The sequence below is a fragment of the Ischnura elegans genome, chromosome 4 (genome assembly GCF_921293095.1).
Source record: "Ischnura elegans chromosome 4, ioIscEleg1.1, whole genome shotgun sequence".
In the NCBI taxonomy this organism is placed as follows: Eukaryota; Metazoa; Arthropoda; class Insecta; order Odonata; family Coenagrionidae; genus Ischnura; species Ischnura elegans.
In genome coordinates, this window is record NC_060249.1 from 119,206,443 (window position 1) to 119,226,085 (window position 19,643).

At 38.1% G+C, this 19,643-nt stretch overlaps 1 protein-coding gene across 3 annotated transcripts in view; it reads left to right on the plus strand.

The window, feature by feature from the left end:
• The window catches only part of LOC124157956 (ninein-like), a 36,215-nt gene extending 25,451 nt beyond the window's left edge, over positions 1 to 10,764 (plus strand). For 2 of the 3 annotated variants that reach the window (XM_046533065.1, XM_046533066.1), the window contains 6 exons: positions 2,873 to 3,029; positions 5,191 to 5,300; positions 5,393 to 5,509; positions 6,234 to 6,318; positions 6,762 to 6,862; positions 8,839 to 10,764. In XM_046533065.1, coding sequence (XP_046389021.1) covers positions 2,873 to 3,029; positions 5,191 to 5,300; positions 5,393 to 5,509; positions 6,234 to 6,318; positions 6,762 to 6,862; positions 8,839 to 8,934 — 666 coding nt within the window. In that variant the 3' untranslated portion in view covers positions 8,935 to 10,764. The remainder of the gene's footprint in view (positions 1 to 2,872; positions 3,030 to 5,190; positions 5,301 to 5,392; positions 5,510 to 6,233; positions 6,319 to 6,761; positions 6,863 to 8,838) is intronic. The other variant, XM_046533067.1, reaches the window with a different exon arrangement.
• Positions 10,765 to 19,643: the final 8,879 nt, after the last annotated feature.

The following is a 19,643-nucleotide window of genomic DNA, read 5'->3' on the forward strand; positions in this document are numbered from 1 at the left end:
TGTAGTGATGTAGCCGCCACCTACACTACCTGCACCCAGGATCCTAGTCAGTCTACAGAGTCATCTGTATGGCCGTTTTCTACACTACTTCCTCATAGGGTGTAAGGAAAGGAGAATGAATTTCACCTACCGTCACTTGTAAAGGCGTGTTTAGAATAGTTATTTTCATGCTTGCTAGTATTATTTCTGTTCATGCAATTTTAAGGGTAGAATATACCAGTGACATGTTTTGCTTGCTATGTATTCTATTACGACGAAATATGATGCTCATGGATTAGAATTAACATAATACAGTGCAACCTCGATATAACGACACCCCACGGTGCACTAATAAACACTCGCTATAGCGAATTGTCGCTTTACCGGAGGTGGAGCAAATAATAGCCAATATACCTGTTGCGGACAGATATACAGAAACAGGAGTGGTGCGGCGACAGATAAACATCTATCCGATAAACGTAAGCATAAATCCAGACGAAAGGCGATGTTTTTTGCATCACTAAATTTCCTTACTCGAACAACGACTAACTATTCAAACCATTTATAAGCGCCGCACTGAATAAAAATCATGGAAAGCATTGTTTCGTCAATCATTATGCTATGCACAACCGACGAAGTCATTTTTCTATGCACTTTATTAGTTGTGGTGCAAAATGACCTTGCCGTCGACGCACCCTAAATCCAAATACTACTACTACTACTTTATTAGTTCATTTACGTGATCATTCTATTATTTTGGTATTTTCCACTGAAAATTCAAAAATTAACTGACAAAACAGTATCGCGGTTATTTAATGCCTCAAAGGTTTCCATTGGTGTATGTTTATTGTTTCTGTACGTTAACCGGCAGTGAAGTGAAATAACGCATTACATTTGTTTCTACCGGTGGAAGGTTGTATAACGTTCCCGCCTTGGAAGACTTTTTCTATCAGATAATGTAATATCTTCATCATCTACGGTAAAAAGTTTGCTAAGCTTGAAAAATGACGTGATTAAAATTACCGTTGTTGAAAAAAAGTTTCTTTTTGAGTGTTACGCTCGCGACGTATTTGAAATGATACACCGAGTTTACCACGGCACTGCAAACGAGAGTTAGTTGTTCTGTGAGTTCTTCCAGCGGCCACCAGGGGATGCTCGGCTACCCACGTAACAAAAGAGAGCGCCAGTACGACTCAGACCAATGACCCGAATAGTTCACCCTTGTAAATCCGCAACGGAGAATAAATACGTCCATCCGGACAATTCACGCTGAGTATCATTGCTTCGTACATCCTACATCATTGCTAAGGCGCACTACCTACCTTTAGAGGCATCATTGCAAGAAATACCTCATACTGCAAGGGTTTTGTCGGGGAGTTGTATGTAAAAAAAAGTTCCGTTTCGTCTATGTTATATGACGCGGGGAATACTTCTAAAGATACTTATGATCGGAGTCCTCTCTTCCACGACTTCAGGTTTACACCGCAGGCATCACCAGGGGAGTTGTGAGGGGAGATAACGATTTGGTGCTTCGCATTAGTATAATCAACCTTCCGCACTCTTAAAATTCTCGATTCGCAATCTATCCCTAAAATACTCCGCTTCAGGCTTGGGCGTAGCCCCTTTCTCAGAAGTTCCCGCAGATTTGAATGAGCAAAACCACCCGAACAAAGCTCCTTATAACTCTTCATCGTCTGCATTCCTTGGGCGCTTTTGTTTTTTTTAATTTTGCAGAGCGAATAGGAAGATAAATTAATTTCGACACTCATATTACTCCTTTATTTTTATTTTCTCGCTTAGACGTGTTTGGTGTTTTTTGGCCATGGTGACTGCCATCAAATGCTTTCTATTCACGCAACTCACGGACGTGCGGGTATGCTGCCGACTGCTTTCTGCCGCCCGAGGAACAAAAGAAGATTAAGCATTCGCGAATGCTAATGCCACAATATTTTCACCAAAATTAACTACTTATTTATCGAACGACAGTTTACCACATAACTTTGAGACTGAGCACTCCATTAACTTCATTTCTAACAGATCGCTAGCAATTACAGAGGTTAAGGAGTCTTGATGAAATTCTTCCGGCGGTGAAACCCTCGCTATGGCGAGAGCCAACACCAAAAGGGTCTCGTAAAAACGAATTTTTTAACACGCTTATTGTAGGGTCAATTGACGGTGCATCGGCTATCTCTCGTTATAGCGGGAGTGTCGCTATAGCCCGTACTCGCTTTAACGAGGTTCCACTGTATAATTAAATCATCCTATATCTGCTCTAATGCACACCCTAGATAAATTACCACCAGCCGCCACTGCCATTATGCAAGCTAGGGATGCTGACTTACAAAAAATATTGGGGGGGCCCAAACCTGGGATCTTGCCTCGGGAAATTTTATAAGTAGAGAGTTTTACGTTTTTAAACATTTTAGAAGAGTCATATGATAAAAATTAGAACCCTGATAGCTCGAATCTTCATATCTGGACACTCTGGGGAAAATCGACAAGCCTCACACATTATTTTCCTCACACCTGTAACAAAGTTTTGAGGGGGTTCGGGTACTCTCAGGCCCCATGGAGTCGGCGCCGCTGATGTAAGCGCCAAAAGGCAATAAAGGTTTGTAGTCACCGTGGAAAGTGGTAAAGAAACACAAAGGAAAGCGGAACTTGAAATGAATTCTTCATTTTGATCTGTGCATAAGCAATTTTAAAATGAAATTTTAGCATTAAAAATAATGGACTTCTTATCTTAGTACCTTATGTAAATTCAAAGTTATCCATTAGTAGTTCATAAAATTGTGAACGACATGAGTGTCAAGGACTGCCTATGTTGGGTCTTTTTTAAGGGGGTTGAGAATACATATTTTAATGCTTTGTTTTTGTTTTGTTGTTCATTAAGGTGACTGATTTGGAAGAAGAGTGTGAGGAACTGAGGGCCCGGATGAAGGTGGCCGAAGCGCTGCAGCAGAAGCATTTTGAGGAGAAAGAGCGAATAGCAAAGTGCTTGCAAGAGATGGAACAGAGACTTTTGAAAGAGCAAAAGTCCCTGAGGAAAGGTGGGTGAAGGCGGTCACAGTGAACTGACTTGCTCGTCAGTGTTTTGTGTATGTAGTACCATATGATGTAAAGAATGGTACCTTAGGGCAGGCGCACACTAGCACGACCACGACCACAACAGATCTCTGTTGCACACCTTGCGACCAGAGCACGACCACACCAACGATAGCAAAACACATTCACCGTCTACTTGCTCAGTCGGTATGGTCGGGTTGGAGTGAAGTCGGAGTCAGTGCACGGCGCACCATTACAATGTGTGTAATTTCTGGCCGCAATGACCGCTGAGTCGGGGATGACCAAATTCAAAAATTTTGGTCGGACGATTCGGGTCCGACCAACGAGTCGCATTTGGCCTAGTGCGTGTCACTCCATTTGTTGCAATGCTAAAACTGGTTGTGTGCTTCAGGTTGTGGTCGTGGCCGTGGTCGCGCTAGTGCGCGCCTGCCCTTATGTGTATACTTGGGAAATTGGTGAGGTTAGGGCACATCACTTAAAGCAAGCTTATGCAGGTAGCAAATATTTGTAATTGAGTTTTGGAGGTGGAATTGAGTGTGATCTGAGAGAAGCAACTGCAGCTGTTCCCAACTACAGTTGCTAATTAAGAGACTAGTCATGTGAGTGTGTACCGAAACTGATTGTTGTGTTCTTGGCATGCCTTCTTTTCCATTTTGCTCCAGTTAATGTGCCAACTTTCTAATGGCTGTTGCAGATAACAGACTACATTTGTGACCATGACAAGCCACCTCAGTACGTAGCTATGTAGCACATTTAAGGCTTTGAGATAGTCAATAAACTGCTGTTGCTGATAGCTGCAAGTGAGGAAGTAACTACTAGTCAATGTGACCTTGTGCTCTTTCTAACTTTGTCTATATGATGCCTCTGGAATCAAAATTCAGAAAGCAGTGTGGGCATTCAGTGAACAAAGATAGCAGAAGGTAGACAATGTTGGTGTGATATAACATAAAAAGGGGTATTTTAAATGAGATCAAATTGTATTGATAGAAAGGTACGCTTGAATTAAGTTTCATTCTGCTCAATTTTATGGCATAAAAATGCTGCAAATGGTGCATAACTTGCTTGCTATGGTGCTACTGTCAACTTCAAGTCATTTTTAAACTACTAAAAACCACACTAAGGCCCTGTATTCCTGGACATTACTCGAATCGTGATTCCGACGCAAACTCAACTCGGTTGCCACATTGGTATTATGAGATATCACACAAGTCCTGACTCGAAGTGGATTGCCAAGTTTCAAGACGTCCACCTGCATCGCCTCAGGTATATAAAATGAAAAATCTCTCATGAAAATACGCCTGTTTGTGATATTGTCCTCCAATGAGCTAGTTTTTGATGAGCAGGAGGCCATGTGTGAAAGTAGAGTAGGTAAATGCATTATTTTATAAATTTTACCTTAGTTATACTCTATTCATTTTATCTCTGCGGGTGAGCTGGTGTGGCCAAAGCAAGTGGAGATGAGGGAAGGGAAGGTTTCTCGACACGTGACTTTGCCTTTGCCAATCAGCAAACAGTAGGCATGGCTTCAGTGAGTCGCTCTCCGACCTCCGGTGAGTGAACTTCGTGAATCTACTCGTGGAGCAGGATTGCCAAACCTCACGCGACCTCCTTATGTGACTACGTATGCGTTCCACCAACGGTGCCTCATTAAGCACGGTAGCTGACAATGTCATGGGCTTCTGTGAAAGGATTATCACCCATGCCTTCCCAATGAGGAGGTATATTGTCTCGGCGCCGGGGCCAAAATACCTGTGGACACTTATGACTCACACGTTTTCAGTGACTAAGTAGGGCGGCTACGTACATTTGGCAATGTTATGTTCGCTCCTCCTCTCTCTCTCTCGGTAATAACCCTCCCCTATCAGCAAAGCCATCCGAAAGTGTCCGAGCTCTCACGAAAGCTCACCTGCAGACATAAAGTGAACAGACTCTAATGTAGCCCAAGTGAGTTGTGCCGAAGTTAGTTTCTGAAATACAAACTCAAACTTAACTTGAGTTTGAGATGTGAATCACCGAAGTGGAGTGGGGGCTCAATATTGAGTTAGGCTCTGTAATGCGGCCCTTTCTCTGTTCGGGGTGGAAAACAATTTGTGTGTCTAGCACAAGCTATGGCTATTATTTTCTCATTGTTTTTATCCCCTGCAGATAGCCTTGATGTTGCCGTGCAGGCGTGCACTTTGGATCACAAACAGCAGAATGGATTGCACCATAGAGGTGAAGGACCCAACAAGAGTACCTCCAAAAGCAGAATCAAGGTAAGCGACTCCTATTTTCCACTTATCAGACTCAAACTCTGCTGTTTGTTGTGGCTCAATCTTATTATTATTTTTCCTTTCTGTTATTTCAGGGCATTCCTAAGAGTGGTAGTCCTAGTTGCCTTAGTTTAGCGAACAGCTTATCCAATTTCCCCCGTCACCCGTGCCACGGTAAAAGTTCTTCTGATACCTCAATTTTTGGGAGAGAGGTGAGTCAAAGCAGTGGCGCAGCGAGGGAGGGGTTTTGGGGGACAAAACCCCCCCCCCCCAGAGCTCACAGAAATTTTAAGTTAAATCTATTTTACTTAATTGGATTAATATTGCTTATAGAATAGTGTGAGGATTAATTAAATATCCCTCGGAAGACCATAAAAATCACCATTTTGAACCATTTATCTTAATTTTTTCCCGGCGGAAGGCCTCCGCAACTCCCGCTTACCCTTGCGGGTATGCTATACCTCCAAGCTCCCCAGTATTAGTTTTGCCTTAAACCCCCCCTAGCCTTAATGCCTAGCTGCGCCCCTGAGTCAAAGTATAGCATGTCCTTGCATTCTATCAATATGTCGGGGATTGGGTTGGCGTGGTGGCCAGCCTGTTGGCTTTTCATCCTGTGTGTCCGTCTGTCCTATCCGTCGGATGGGGCTTTAAAAGATTTAGAGATGATGAAGCCATGATTCCCTTATTACCTTACATTAAGAGCAGGGTTATATCAATGCTGGGTTTCTCTCTACCCTTCCTTCCCTACCCTTCTTCCCTCATGGCGCTAATAACCTCATATGTTGGTTTTCCCTTCCAAATAACGTACCATACTACCATCAATAGGTCTCTCTTTTTCAATACTGTCATTTACCAAAGGATATCATGTGTTGCTTTATCTCTGTCCAAAAAATTGACTTACAAAAATAATGCTAAAGTATTTTTGTTTCCTTTCAGGTGGAGGATGGAAGTAGAAATAGAAATTTTGTGCCTCATGCAAGCACTCGAAGGAAAGTCAATGAATTGGGGAGTGAAGAAAATGGTAAGGCCATATTTAAAGATAGAGTTGACCTAATGTTTTACCAGTTTTGTTTTCTGTAAGAAACATACTTGTGCTTGTATACATTGCTGTGGAAGTTTTAGTTTAGTGGACTCTGATCAACTCAAAATATGACCCAAAACTAATCTGTGCATGCTTGAAATTGATATTACTCATATTATTAATTTCCTCTGTTGGTATGTGATTAATGTAATTCATCTCATGTGTGCCTGTGTTTCCATACACTGTTATTCCAGGATGTTTCAAATGTGCCTGTGCACGTACAGTTGTGGAGGAAATTTTTCCGAGAAATCTTTTAAAAGCCTCAGAAATTCTAAAACCTCTTAGTTAAGTTTGGGCACAGCACTTAAAATAGCTTTCTAGTGGTAAATAATGAAAGTGTAATTTTTTGTCCCCTCGCATTTATAGTGATGTTTCATTTCCAGATGAGTTACAAAATATTAAGGCAGAAGTGGAGAGTTTAGAGACTATTCTTAGTGGCACAAGAGAGAAGCTTCATAAGCAGACAATGCTCTGTCAAAACCAGGTAATAATTGAACTACTGTTTTAATTTTTATGGCATACTTAAGAGGAATGACGCTCAGTAGGTGTTGATGATTCATTTTGCCTTTGCGCTGCAAAAAGGTTTGGGTGAAGTTAATGCTGCTCTTTCAGAGAAAATCACTTATTGTGGTAAATGAAATACACTCAATTCAAACTACAGTAAAACCTCTATGTAGTGAACCTCTCCACATCTTAAACCTCCATACTTCATACCACCCCTACAGTCCCATCAGATTTACATGTACATTTATAGGCAAACCTCTTTGTAGTGATGAACCTCTTTATCTCATAAAACCTCCACTTATCATACCAAGGAGATACCCCAGAGATGGCCTAACTACCTCCGCAGATTGTACCGAGACAAGTAGAGACCATTAACGTAGCCACAATTACGTACATGGAATGAAATTATTAGTGATAAATGCTTTACACTTATTTTTTTTCTTTTACACCTTTAATATGCTGTAATTTTCACATTAGTTATGGCCATTTTGTTGAATATGAGAGCATACCCAACAGTAAATAAGAAAAAAGGTATCCAACTATCCTAATCATTTTATATGACTGTAGAATTAAATGGGATCACATCCTTTTCTCTCAAATCAAGTGATAGCGCTCGCTATCTGTTGTTATTAAACGATAAATACATGTTCACTAATGCATGCATGTTTGTTTAAACACATAAATATGATGGTTTAAAAGACAGTAGTGCCTTTCATTTCCAAAGGATATGGAAAAAATGGTGCTTATCACTAAAACTTCTCTATAGTGAACCTCCATACATCAAATTGCCCAAATTTTGGTCCCCTCCATTACGATGTAAAGAGGTTTTACTGTATAAGTAGGTTAAGCATTATATTTTGGGCAGCTTTCAAAGACTATAAGATCTTCTGAATTTTTAAAATCTATAATGATTCCTTAAGTTTTAACATTTTTGTTCATTTTTCAGGAGTGGGCTTTGTTTGCTTAATAATGTGTATCATGAAAGAAGAAAGTATGGATAGAATCAGTTAATTCACATTACTCACTCAGTAACCTCATTGGTTCAAATGCGTAGCAGCAACTGAAGGTCCCTAAATTATTCTAGGAGAAGGGAATACATATGTAGTTAGGATGAAAGTCATGCCAATATTAAATACATTGCTCTTTCTCGCATCACAGTCGTGGTAAATTGTTCATTCACCTGTGTTACATGTCTTGGCATTTTTCTGACTGTTATGCTCAGCTGTGTTCCTTGATTTCCTCATTTTAAATTCATCCTTTTGTAAAATTGTGGTTTTTGATGGTAAGCTACCTTGTTTTTTGCTTTTGCATGATTCTCTCAATTGGGGAGTTGCTTGTGGTGACCCTTAATCATGCTACTACTTGAGAAGTGCACCATGTCTCTAAATCTTGTGTTTGTTGCTGTATCAATGATTTAATTTTTCATAAAATCTTTACAAGCTTTCTATTTTTCTGCTTTCCGTGAAAAAATAATACATAATGATTATATTTCTCACATTCAACTACATGAGGTCTCTTCCACAACAATGGAATTGTCAATTGTAATATTCCATTACCAATTGAAGAGTATACATTTTTTACTTTAAAAGGCAGATGGTTGATTATCTTAATTTCCTTCTTAATGTGGCCCAAATTACCACTATCTTCTTCATTTTTCTAAACGGTGATGTGCTACCGGTCACATTATTTTGTTTATTCTGTCCTTGGACTTACTTTTCACAGCTGCTCTGTTGAAAGAAAGCTTGTTATGAACAGAAGTCAATGTTGAACAAATATTTAAAGTACATATGTATTGTCAAACAGTTAATCGTTCTAAGCTATTTCAATGAATAATATATCAGCTTCTCTTACGTGTACATATTATTATTATTCTGGATGGGTTTCCACTTCTTAAAAAAGTGATGAGTATTGCAGCTGGATTTATTTGATTTCAATGATGATAACTTTCTTTTCCAGGCTGAAAGGCTGGTGCAGTCTGATATCTTGGTTCAGAAACTGTATGTTGAGAACGCTTTTTTGAGAAATTATTTGCAGCAGTGTCAAGAATACTAGCGAATTACTCTATAATTATTATTTCCTAAGGATATTCAAATTGTGGAAGTAAAGTATTGCATCGTATAATATTTGGATATGAGGAATAATTTGCATACCAAATTATCTATAGGAAAAGGGTGAAACTCATATTTTATTATTGAAAAGTAATCAACTAAATGTTATAATCTATCGCTAAGAACCTAAACTAGATATGAAACAAATATTGAGACATATCTCTTGTTTGAATTTCTTCTTGTCCTATTGGAATTATTGTTGAAAAATAACTAGTACATGTGCATTGAACTTCTGTCTTGAAATTTTGCTGTTATAAAAGTGTTTGTTGTTTCTATAGTGAAGTCACATGTGAGTACGAATGTAACAATACTAGTTTTATAGTTCTTAATGAGAGATCCATTTCCATCAATTTTTACTGACGCTTGGGCTAGAAAAGAGTAATAAGTGAGCACTTGGACATAGGTTGGCCAACATTGTGCTACTACATATTGTTTCTAGCCTTGGAATTGTGTTGGGCTGTCAAGCCTGGGATTTTTTACTGAGCCAGTTGCCTTCGGAATGGATCTATCCTGTTACCAGAAATGTAAAAATCTATTTTTAATGGGGATTTTCAACTCATATTTTTAATAATATAATTGATTTGGAAAAGGAATTTTGCCTTGTGTGAAAAGCTTTTTAAAAAAATATCACGAGTCATAAATGAATGATATGTCCAGTGTTGATGGATGAATGCTAAAGAGTTTTCAGTGTTTATAGTTTTTTTTTTTTAAGAACTTGGCATGAGTATTGTAAGTTCTACTTACGCGTCTGTCCCACGTTCAACTGCCTTCTCTTAGTGTGGCATTTTTTGGCCATAATATTCACCATATCGTCACTGCATTCCAATCTACTGGCTTTTTTCTGTCAGTGCTCATCAAATCATTTTTTTACATTAGGATATTAGTGTGGGTATGTGATCCTTTACTCAATTACTCTGTGCATGTGCTCGGATTTTGTCTGTTAGTGGCTTGTTATATACCAAATGAATGTTTAAGGAGTCAATTAACTTACAGTGCTCTCGGGTATTACGTTTACAATGCTGCAAGATGCCTCTCTTCCATTGTGTTAGGGATTTTACTTTGTGTATTGGAGTAAGACTTGGATTATATTTAGTCGTGATTCCCACATCGAGTTGATAACAGATTTTGTGCTCTCAATTGAATTCAATAATTTTCTGAGAAATTTGCTGGGGTAATAGCGCGAAATGCTGTCGTGTAATAGGCTGCTCAACCGGCATTATTAGTTTAAAAGATTTTTAATTTTCTTCTCCTGCTCTTCTTCATTGTAAGATTCGGAGACACTAGTATTCGTTGAGTCATTGTTGACCGTGGCTCAAAATCATTTGCAAAACATAAGAGTTAATTATCGTTGAATTAGCTAGTGATTAGAGAATTGCTATTTTCAATCCCATTACACGCTTGTACTCATTATATTATATAAATTTGGTTTTCTTCTATTTTTAAATATTAGGTTGAAGTATGTATTCTGCCAAAGTGTCTTCATAAGGCAATATAAGGAGTTCATTCATCCTGGCTCAAAATATGAGTATCTAAGAAAGAGAGGACATTTTTGTAGGGTTTGATGCCTTCATCATTTTAGTTGCGTTGGCCTAGTTATGCTGCTTTCCTTGCATGTAATCCAGTTACATGTGTTGGCATACTAACTTGCAATGAAACTACATACTGATGTAAGGGTCTCTAGAAGGAATTATAGAAGCATATTATCATGACTTCGTAAAAGCTGTTCTCGTCAATGCCAAAATTAAACAATGGTATCTTGTCACGCAAAAATATTTTTTCGATGTAAAATTTTTGGACAAATTTCTTTTATATGTCATGTGTGCTGCTCTTGTCCTGACTTAATTTTGCTACAGCTTTCTCTTAATAACTCTAGATTACCTCTCTTGAATCTATGCCGACCATGCTACCTCACCTTCATCTTTTTTCACTTTTTCCATGCTTTATCTTGCCTCGTCTCAGATTCCTCCTCTTTCTCCATTCAGAGTTTGTATGAACGTGAAGGAGTGTTCTAAATGTGTTTCCTCTTGTTAAATGCACTTGCGAGTGACGTTGTGGTCGGTTGTCAAGAGGATTCATCACTCCCACTTAACCGGTTATATTTTATTTTATTTTATTTTTTTCTGATTTGTTGCTTGGTTCAAAATTTTATTTTCATCTTGTAATTTTTGGGGTTTACAGTGTAAACTTTTGTTCACATTTACCTGTGTCCCAAACTAAAATGTTACTTCTGAGAAAATAATGAGGTGTATAGTAGGCCGGCCCTTATTTTTTAGATTTCCGAAAAGTTATGTTTTCCTGGTCTCAAAATGATCCAAATGATGTTCATATTCACGTGTTTAAATTTGGTTACTTTAAAATAACGGCAACCCGTGCCCCAAGGGCCCTAAGTACTAAGGACCCTCAATTGAGTTTTTTGGGGCCGAAAAAGCACTATATCTATGTAAAACGTAAAAGTAAAGCCCTTCAGGGCCGATTTTCTGTTTGTTTTAACCTATCTCTAAGCGTTTAGGAGATATCGCCCGTCGTAATGCAATCTCCCCCCTAGGGCGCCACCCCGCACCGCGGCATCGCTGAGGTATGTCCCGCACCACTTACTAGAGACTTCCCCTCAACCCCCTCCCCTCCCTCGGCAAAGACTTTGCTCCTTATGTCAATATCTAGCCTCTGAAGAAATGTGCTTACCTTAGAAAGAATTTAATGCCATAACAATACTTCCAATCCAAGAGATCAATTTATTTTCACTCTGTCCATGAATTTCGGTACATTAACCAAAATAAAATAGATTTTCATTGTATTTCTAATTTTTCACCGACATCCTACATTTGGAAATGAAAGTGCCTTTCCGCACGTAAGGATTGTATTGCGATGAAAAGTCACTCTTAGTAATAAATTTTGAAAGCTCTCTTCCTTCAACGTGACTGCCCAAAAATCTTGAATTAGTTTCACTCCTCTCGCTGCACAATCATTTCCCACTTGATGACCCCGAATAATTTGCAAATCGTTCTTGCATGTTCATCCCATTCTCGTATGTTCACATCAAAGAATGCAATGCACATTTACAATACATTAAATAGCTTTCTCGAATTAGTGGTGACAAAATTTGGTATAGATACCTTAGTCATGTCTTTACGTTTATATAATGCCTTCTTCGGTGGATCATATTTTCCTACACAAGACCACATACGGCGTATCACGTTTTTTTTCACACCTAGAAATGGATCCGTCAAAGGAGGACAGGCCTACGAACTCCTCACTCATGTACCACAAGTAGTTTGAAAACCTCTTTTGTGCTGCTTTCGCTATGTCTTGGTTAACACTTCCGTAATTAACAAGTCTTTGTAGGAACTACGGGTCTCTGATGGGAGCTAATGCAACAAAAGGAGCGGAGAACCACATCTTTTCATTTCTTCTTGAATATATTGAAATCTATTAACTGCATTTCGTTCTCCTCTTTATTTGCGTAAGAACTTTATTTCTTCAGCCCAAGCACATTTATCCGAGAGATTAACTGCACTTTCCTCCTCGCGCGTCAAAAATTCAATGGTACCGCTCCTTGTAATGTCAAGCAAATCATCAAGTTTTGTTACGAAAGATTTTCTTCTCTTCATATCCACCGTAGTTCGCGTTCTCTTTGTGCCGTTGCACGTTCATCCATTCTTTGCGTCATTTTTCTAACTTTTCAATCGCCTTATTTTCCGTAACAACAGGAATTCTAGTTTTATACTACGTATGAGACGCATTTCTCACGGTTTTTCTCGCACTAAGTCTTACAAATTTCGAACCCATTAGGAGATAGAGAAAACACATGGTACTTCTCTCACTGTCGGTAAATTTGAGCCGAGTATTTCTTCACTTTCTGTTCCAACCAGTTCAATGCCTGGATTTAGCCTTGATTACATGCCTTTCCTTGTTGGTCTATTCTTAAAATGAACGTCACGTTCATGATAAAGTATTTATTTCACCACTTTTCTCCTTACATCCTAAAAAACTCAGCTCTTCCTATCCTTTGCACACTATACACAAGAACTATCTCTATCTATCCACAGTGATCTACATCCGTGAACTTACTACCTCCTTTCTTCTCCTTGAATATTTCTATCTACTGTTGGAGCCCTGGAAGCCCTGCTCAATCCCTTCATTCCTTTATTATTCATAGACACATTTCTATCACATGCTTATAATATTTTGTACATAAAAAGCACTTTGGAACAAAGCCTGCTGGAATGGTTCGCGGCCGTTTGGCGGCAAAAAATCAAGGTTTAAGGGGTCGGTACCCAATACATAGGACGGCGTTGAAGGGTTAAAATTGACATTATAGGCTTTAGCAACATTAATCATGACACAAGAGGAACAACCTATTCAATACTGTACCACTAGCATGTAAATCTTGTCATCAGGAGCAAAGTCTTTGCCGAGGGAGGGGAGGGGGTTGAGGGGAAGTCTCTAGTAAGTGGTGCGGGACATACCTCAGCGGTGCCGCGGTGCGGGGTGGCGCCCTAGGGGGGAGATTGCATTACGACGGGCGATATCTCCTAAACGATTAGAGATAGGTTAAAACAAACAGAAAATCGGCCCTAAAGGGCTTTACTTTTACGTTTTACATAGAAATAGTGCTTTTTCGGCCCCAAAAAACTCAATTGAGGGTCCTTAGTACTTAGGGCCCTTGGGGCACGGGTTGCCGTTATTTTAAAGTAACCAAATTTTAACACGTGAATATGAACACCATTTGGATCATTTTGAGACCAGGAAAACATAACTTTTCGCAATTCTGAAAGATAAGGGCCGGCCTAGTGTATAGTTTTCAAATTTGAGATACAGGCTATTGTTGACCTACCTGCTATATTATCTACCCTGGAAATATCATCGTGATAGCTCGACTGTTGAACTAGCATGAAAATACACCAATCTAGCAGGAGTGATGCATCTTCTTGAGCGTAAAAATATTTTTGTGTTGAAAGTTACTATTGTTTAATTGTGGCATGAAATTTAGATGAGTATTGATTTGTTTTCAATATCGGTATTTTAGTGATGCAGTTAGCATACTGCGTTAATATTTGGTCAATGATGATGTTGTTCATTATCAATATGTGTAATGAGTATTGAAAGTGGTGGACATATGCTGTTGTGTTTTCAGCCATATCAAATGTGTGTACATTTGGAAATGTTCAGTGATGCATGCTTTTCCTTATTTCGAAGAAGAAAAATGTTGTTGTTGTTGAGCACGTCAGTTTTTATGCAAATGCACTGGCTGCATTGGAGAATGAAGTAATATTGATGGTTGCCATTAGGATGTATATAAAACCAGTTCTATAGATCTATGAAAGTTAATATGGAATAGATTGTTAATTGCTCTTCAAATAATATTATAAATGACGCATGTAACTACCATTCCATCATTATCAAGGGATAAAGTAATTGTTAATATCTATAAAGTGTTAATAATTAATATGGTGATAAGAAACTACCTAATATATGTATTTTGAACTTGTGATGTTGGGATATTTTTGTGATATTTTGCCTTGTTGTGTATGAGTTCACATTCTATGGGTAACATTATTAATGTAAATAATATTTTTGCATTTTAATTTACTACTCATTGCCATATTGGCAATTATTTAATCACTTCCTTGTCTTCGTAATCTCTCATTTTTTGCCACATATCTATCTCATGGGACTGAGCTACCAAAAAAAATGTTCCCTCTGTAAATAAGTGTCCATGAGAAATGAACAGTGGCATTTGTCAATGGGACTTGCTCTCTGTAGTTCATTTTATTTCTAAGTCGATTGTTTCAACAACACCAATTTGTTACCTTAAACCAAAGATACTGATTACATGTTCTATTAAAATTGTACTGGAAGAACAAAGCTAAATATTATCTTCATGAACTTGTTCGAAATTTTTCTTGCAAGTTCCGAATACATACTAAGTCAAAAGTTTTCAATCGCATTTGAAGCATTTTGTGTTTTTCCGTGTATAGTTGAGTACTGTATCATTTTTGAAATGTGGCATCTGTTTAAAATATTTCCAGTTCCTCTACAGTAATAATTGTTTATACTATTTAAATGATGCATAATTAGCCTATTATTGAGATACCTACTGCGAACGTGGTTGTCACACGATAAGTCAAATTTAAATGCCTGTCTTGTGAGCATACTTATATTTTTGTGCCTTGATTATGCACTGTAAAAATACCTATGTTTTTACAGTCAGTAATTTGAAATACAAGTAATTTTGTATTTCTTTGTGCCTGATGAAAAGTTAGGTTTCCAATTGTTAATTTTTCGAGGCATAATTCATCAGTAAAACATTTAAAAAATATAACTTAAAACCATTTCGGTACTGACTGCATATTTAATTTGTCAGTATAAAGAAAATAAGTGATACTCATGTATTAAGTAACTTGCTGCTAGGCTGTTTATGATTTTATGAGGTATTTTATGGTGTCAGGCTCATCTCTGCACGAATGCGTACGTTGCATTTTTTTCAGTGGCCATGATGTAATTGTGGAGTACATATTGTTGAAGATTTCTTTGCCAATATTCGAGCATCAATGGTAACGTGCATAATGAGTATTTCTGTATTAGTTAATCAAGTAATCAACTTTGCATGGAGCAAGATCATCTGGTGAAATGCTGTCATATTGTTTTGCACCCTCTTCTGTTTTTGCAATCTGAAACTCATTCTAACCGACTGGAAGCCTTACTAAATTATATTGATGGTGCTTTACTAAAGGGGCAGTGCCTTCTGAAAATAAATAGGCAGTGGAATTTATTTTACTGACTTGTGTACAATGATAATAAATACCAAGGTATGACTTGCCATTGTAGTAATATTTCTTTTTATGAAGTTTTGTAACTTAAAGTTGTATTAATAAAGTATTAATTTTTGATGGTGTTTTTTTAAACTTCTTATCTTAAAGTTAACTGTATCCATGGGCTACCCCACTTGCTGCATCAATAGGGATATGACAGGAGGTGTTAGGACATCGGCCTTTTGCTTCTGTTGTTAGTATTACAAATTAAGATGTGCGTAGCTTGGGTGACTTGAATATGACCTAGCATTCATTTAAGTCCTGTATTTTTGGGAGTAGGAGTGAATTCCTATGCCTGTCTATTCGTCAAAGAACTTCCCTTATTGTGCTGTCTCTGTCAGACTTAGAATTGCAGTGTGATTATAAGACAGTGCTATCCAAGTTACTAAGGAAGTTATCTGGTACTGAATGCTCAAGCAACCTAGGCTAGCAACCTTGAAGCCTTCAAGTCTCTATGCTTCTCCAAACCAGTATGTTTTATAGTAAAATTATACAAATTTCAGTGTCTGTCGTTGCTAAATGATCTTATATTGAGTCCAAATTTAAAAATGAATGTGTAATCCCTATGTTGCTGTTATGAGGGACATGCAGAAAGAATGAAATACAAAAAGGCTGATTAAAAATAGGAGTTGTTATTTTCATATTTGGCACCTGTAGCCATTAGAAGGATTCTTAATGGTAAAAATGTGAAATTGAATACCGCAGTCAATCATGAAAAAGAGTTGCAGTGGTCTAGTATGATGAGCAATTCATCCCACATTTGCTCTGCCTACCACTACTGCAAGATCTAATGTCATTTTGTCCCTCAATTAATGCCTCTGATTGACTGCAAGTTTTAATTCCCAGCCAGTAGAAACCTACATATCGATGGTTAAGTTCTAACAACTTGTATCTCAAAAATAGCAACTTTTCAGGATAGCAAAACAACTATTATGGAATTTATTTTACTTGTACACTGAAATCAAAAACCAAAAGTTCATAAAACTGAAAGAGAAGCATTTATTTGCTAACAAAGAGTTGTATTTGCTTGTATTTATTTTTTAATGTTATTACTCTCTGTTTAGACTGTCTCAAACCGGCTGATTTTGAGATAGTGTCGTTAGAACTTAGCCATTGATATCCAAAGTAATTAGTCACAGGAATGATACTGAATGGGCTGGCTTATTTATTTGAGGAAGGCCATACAGACACCCACGTCGAAGAAAAAAGTGGCACTCTATGCCCATATCCCATTGGCCAAAAATTCAATGTTTAGTTTTCAGAGATGCATGAAGCATGGCATCAACGTTTTGGAGCAGGAAAAGGATTTCATTGGCCTACTCCATGCCCTAACGGAGTTCCATTAATCCCACAACATATTGTGGGATTATGAAGTAAGTTGAGCAAAAAGGTAGGTGCTATAGGAGAGAGTAGGTTTGTGGTGATTCACCCCGTAATGACTAGGCCAGAAGACCTTAATATATGTATGCTCTAGCCTAGGGGCGCAGCTAGGAATTAAGGTGCAACTAATACCGGGGTGTGTGGGGGTATGGAATACCCACCAGGATAAGCGGTAGGTGCAAGATTAGTAAATTGCAGAATTTTAAGATAATTGGTTCAAAATGGTGAGTTTTACGGCTTTCTGAGGGATATTTTATTAATCCTTACTCTATTTTATTAGTAATATCAATCCAATTAAGTAAAATGGATTGAAATTAAAAATTTCGCTGAGCTCTGGGGGGGGATTTTAACCCCCCCCTCGCTGCGTCACTGCTCTAGCCAACTCACTCAGGACCTAGCTCACGCTGTCATTTGGATGGAACATAATGGCTCACCTATCTCTCACATCTGTGTCACACTATCTTTTCACTGATTTGAAAGAAGTGTTGGGCAGCACTACTTTTCGAACGAGGTACCTAGTGGAAGTTGTGAAAATTGGTTTCATGAGTTGGATGAAAAGATGTTGGTGAAAGATATCCACATCAAAACTAGATCCACCACACTAAATACTGAGGGTCCATACCACAAAGGAGCCAAACTCCACAATTCACTCCCTCAAAATATTAAGAAAATCAGCAATTTGTATAAATTCAAAATTGAGCTCAAAAAATTTTTAATAAAAAAACCTTTGTATTCTATTGATGAATTTTATGCTCTATGTAAGGAAAAACTTAAATGAATAATGGTAACTATATTATTTATATGTATTATGCCTTAACCACTGATTTAAATATTGTCCTGATGTATCTTTAATTGTCATTTGTGTACATACTGTGTTCTATTGCCATCATTTGTTTGTGTTTTTATGCTTTATGTAATGTATTCCACTTGACGAAACTATGCAATTGTATTGCCTTCAGTGAATAAATTATTATTATTATTAAAGGAATGAGTGAGGTATGAAAAATATAACACCTCCGCCCAAGAGGTCAGTAGGTAAATTTACCTAGGTGATGATCAATAGAACTTACATGCATTCATACCTAGGTAAAATCCTTTTAAATTTCATGAAACTAGGCTGTTGTTTCCAATTTTAAACAAATTTTGTTTACCTAGTGAATGGAAAAAAATGTAATTCGTTAAAAAAATATAACGAGAGATTGGAATCCTTATGCAACCCACCACACTCCAGTAAATCCTGCGCGTTTATGCAACCCTCGAAACGATTGCATGTTATGGAGAGACTGACAGATTGAGACCGATCGGATATTTGATGGCTGATTTATGTAGTACTTCAGTCTCACGGATGCTATCCCATCAGTTGACTCATTTTCTTCACGGGTATTCGGTGCAGTGGCGCAGCGCGGGGGGGTTTTGGGGGATAAAACCCCCCACCAGAGCTCAGAGAAATTTTAAATTTAATCCATTTTACTTAATTGGATTGATAATACTAATAGAATAGCGTAAGGATTAATAGAATATCCCTCAGAAAGCCGTAAAACTCACAATTTTGAACAATTTAAATCTTAAATTTCCACAATTTATTAATTCCGCACCTACCGCTTATCCTGGTAGGTATTCCATACCCCAAGACAAACCGGTATTAGTTGCACCGAAAACCCGTCGCCCCCAGCCTTAATTCCTAGCTGCGCCCCTGATTCGGTGTGCAAGAGCTGGCCTGAATTCACCAACGGATGTTGTCTACCAAAGCGGCCAACTTTCAGCGTCAGTTCTTTCGGTGGCAGTGGCGTAGCCAGGGGGGGGGGTCCGGAACCCCTCCCCCCAAATATAAAAACGCAATCATTTTCCCTCGCAAAAGAAAACAAAATATTGAAAAATCTTGAATTAAAAAATTTTCTTTAAAAAATGAAGTTTTTTCGATTATGAGAAGTGTTAAAATTAGTTTAAAACCCATTACTTAGTTCCTTGTTTTTCAAAAATTCCCCCCCCTGGTTTTGGACCCCCCCCGAACGAAATTCTTGGCTACGCCACTGTTCGCTGGGATTTCATTTTTGCTCCACATCTGCATAGCACCCGCAAGTCACCTCAATGGGCGTGCAGCAGGACGTTCTTGGGCTTGCGGCCCCAAAATCCCGAAAAGGAGTTTCCCCCAGAAAAATGAAACAATATGGATTCATCATGACAATTAATGGCTTTTGGAGTGTTTTTTCGCCGCAATATATTTGAAACGTGCCAATATCAAGTATTCGATGACAAAATTTTCGAGCGGATAGACAATTCCTCTCGCAATTGCATGATGTAAACCGGTTGCTCTCTCACCGTCTTGAAATTACCTGCGTGTGACTATTTTGGAGAAATTTTATTTTATTTTTATTTATTTTATTTTAATAAAGAGATACACATACAGCAATACTGCCAATTTAAAGTGCACTTATAACAACACATATTAAATAATTAAATA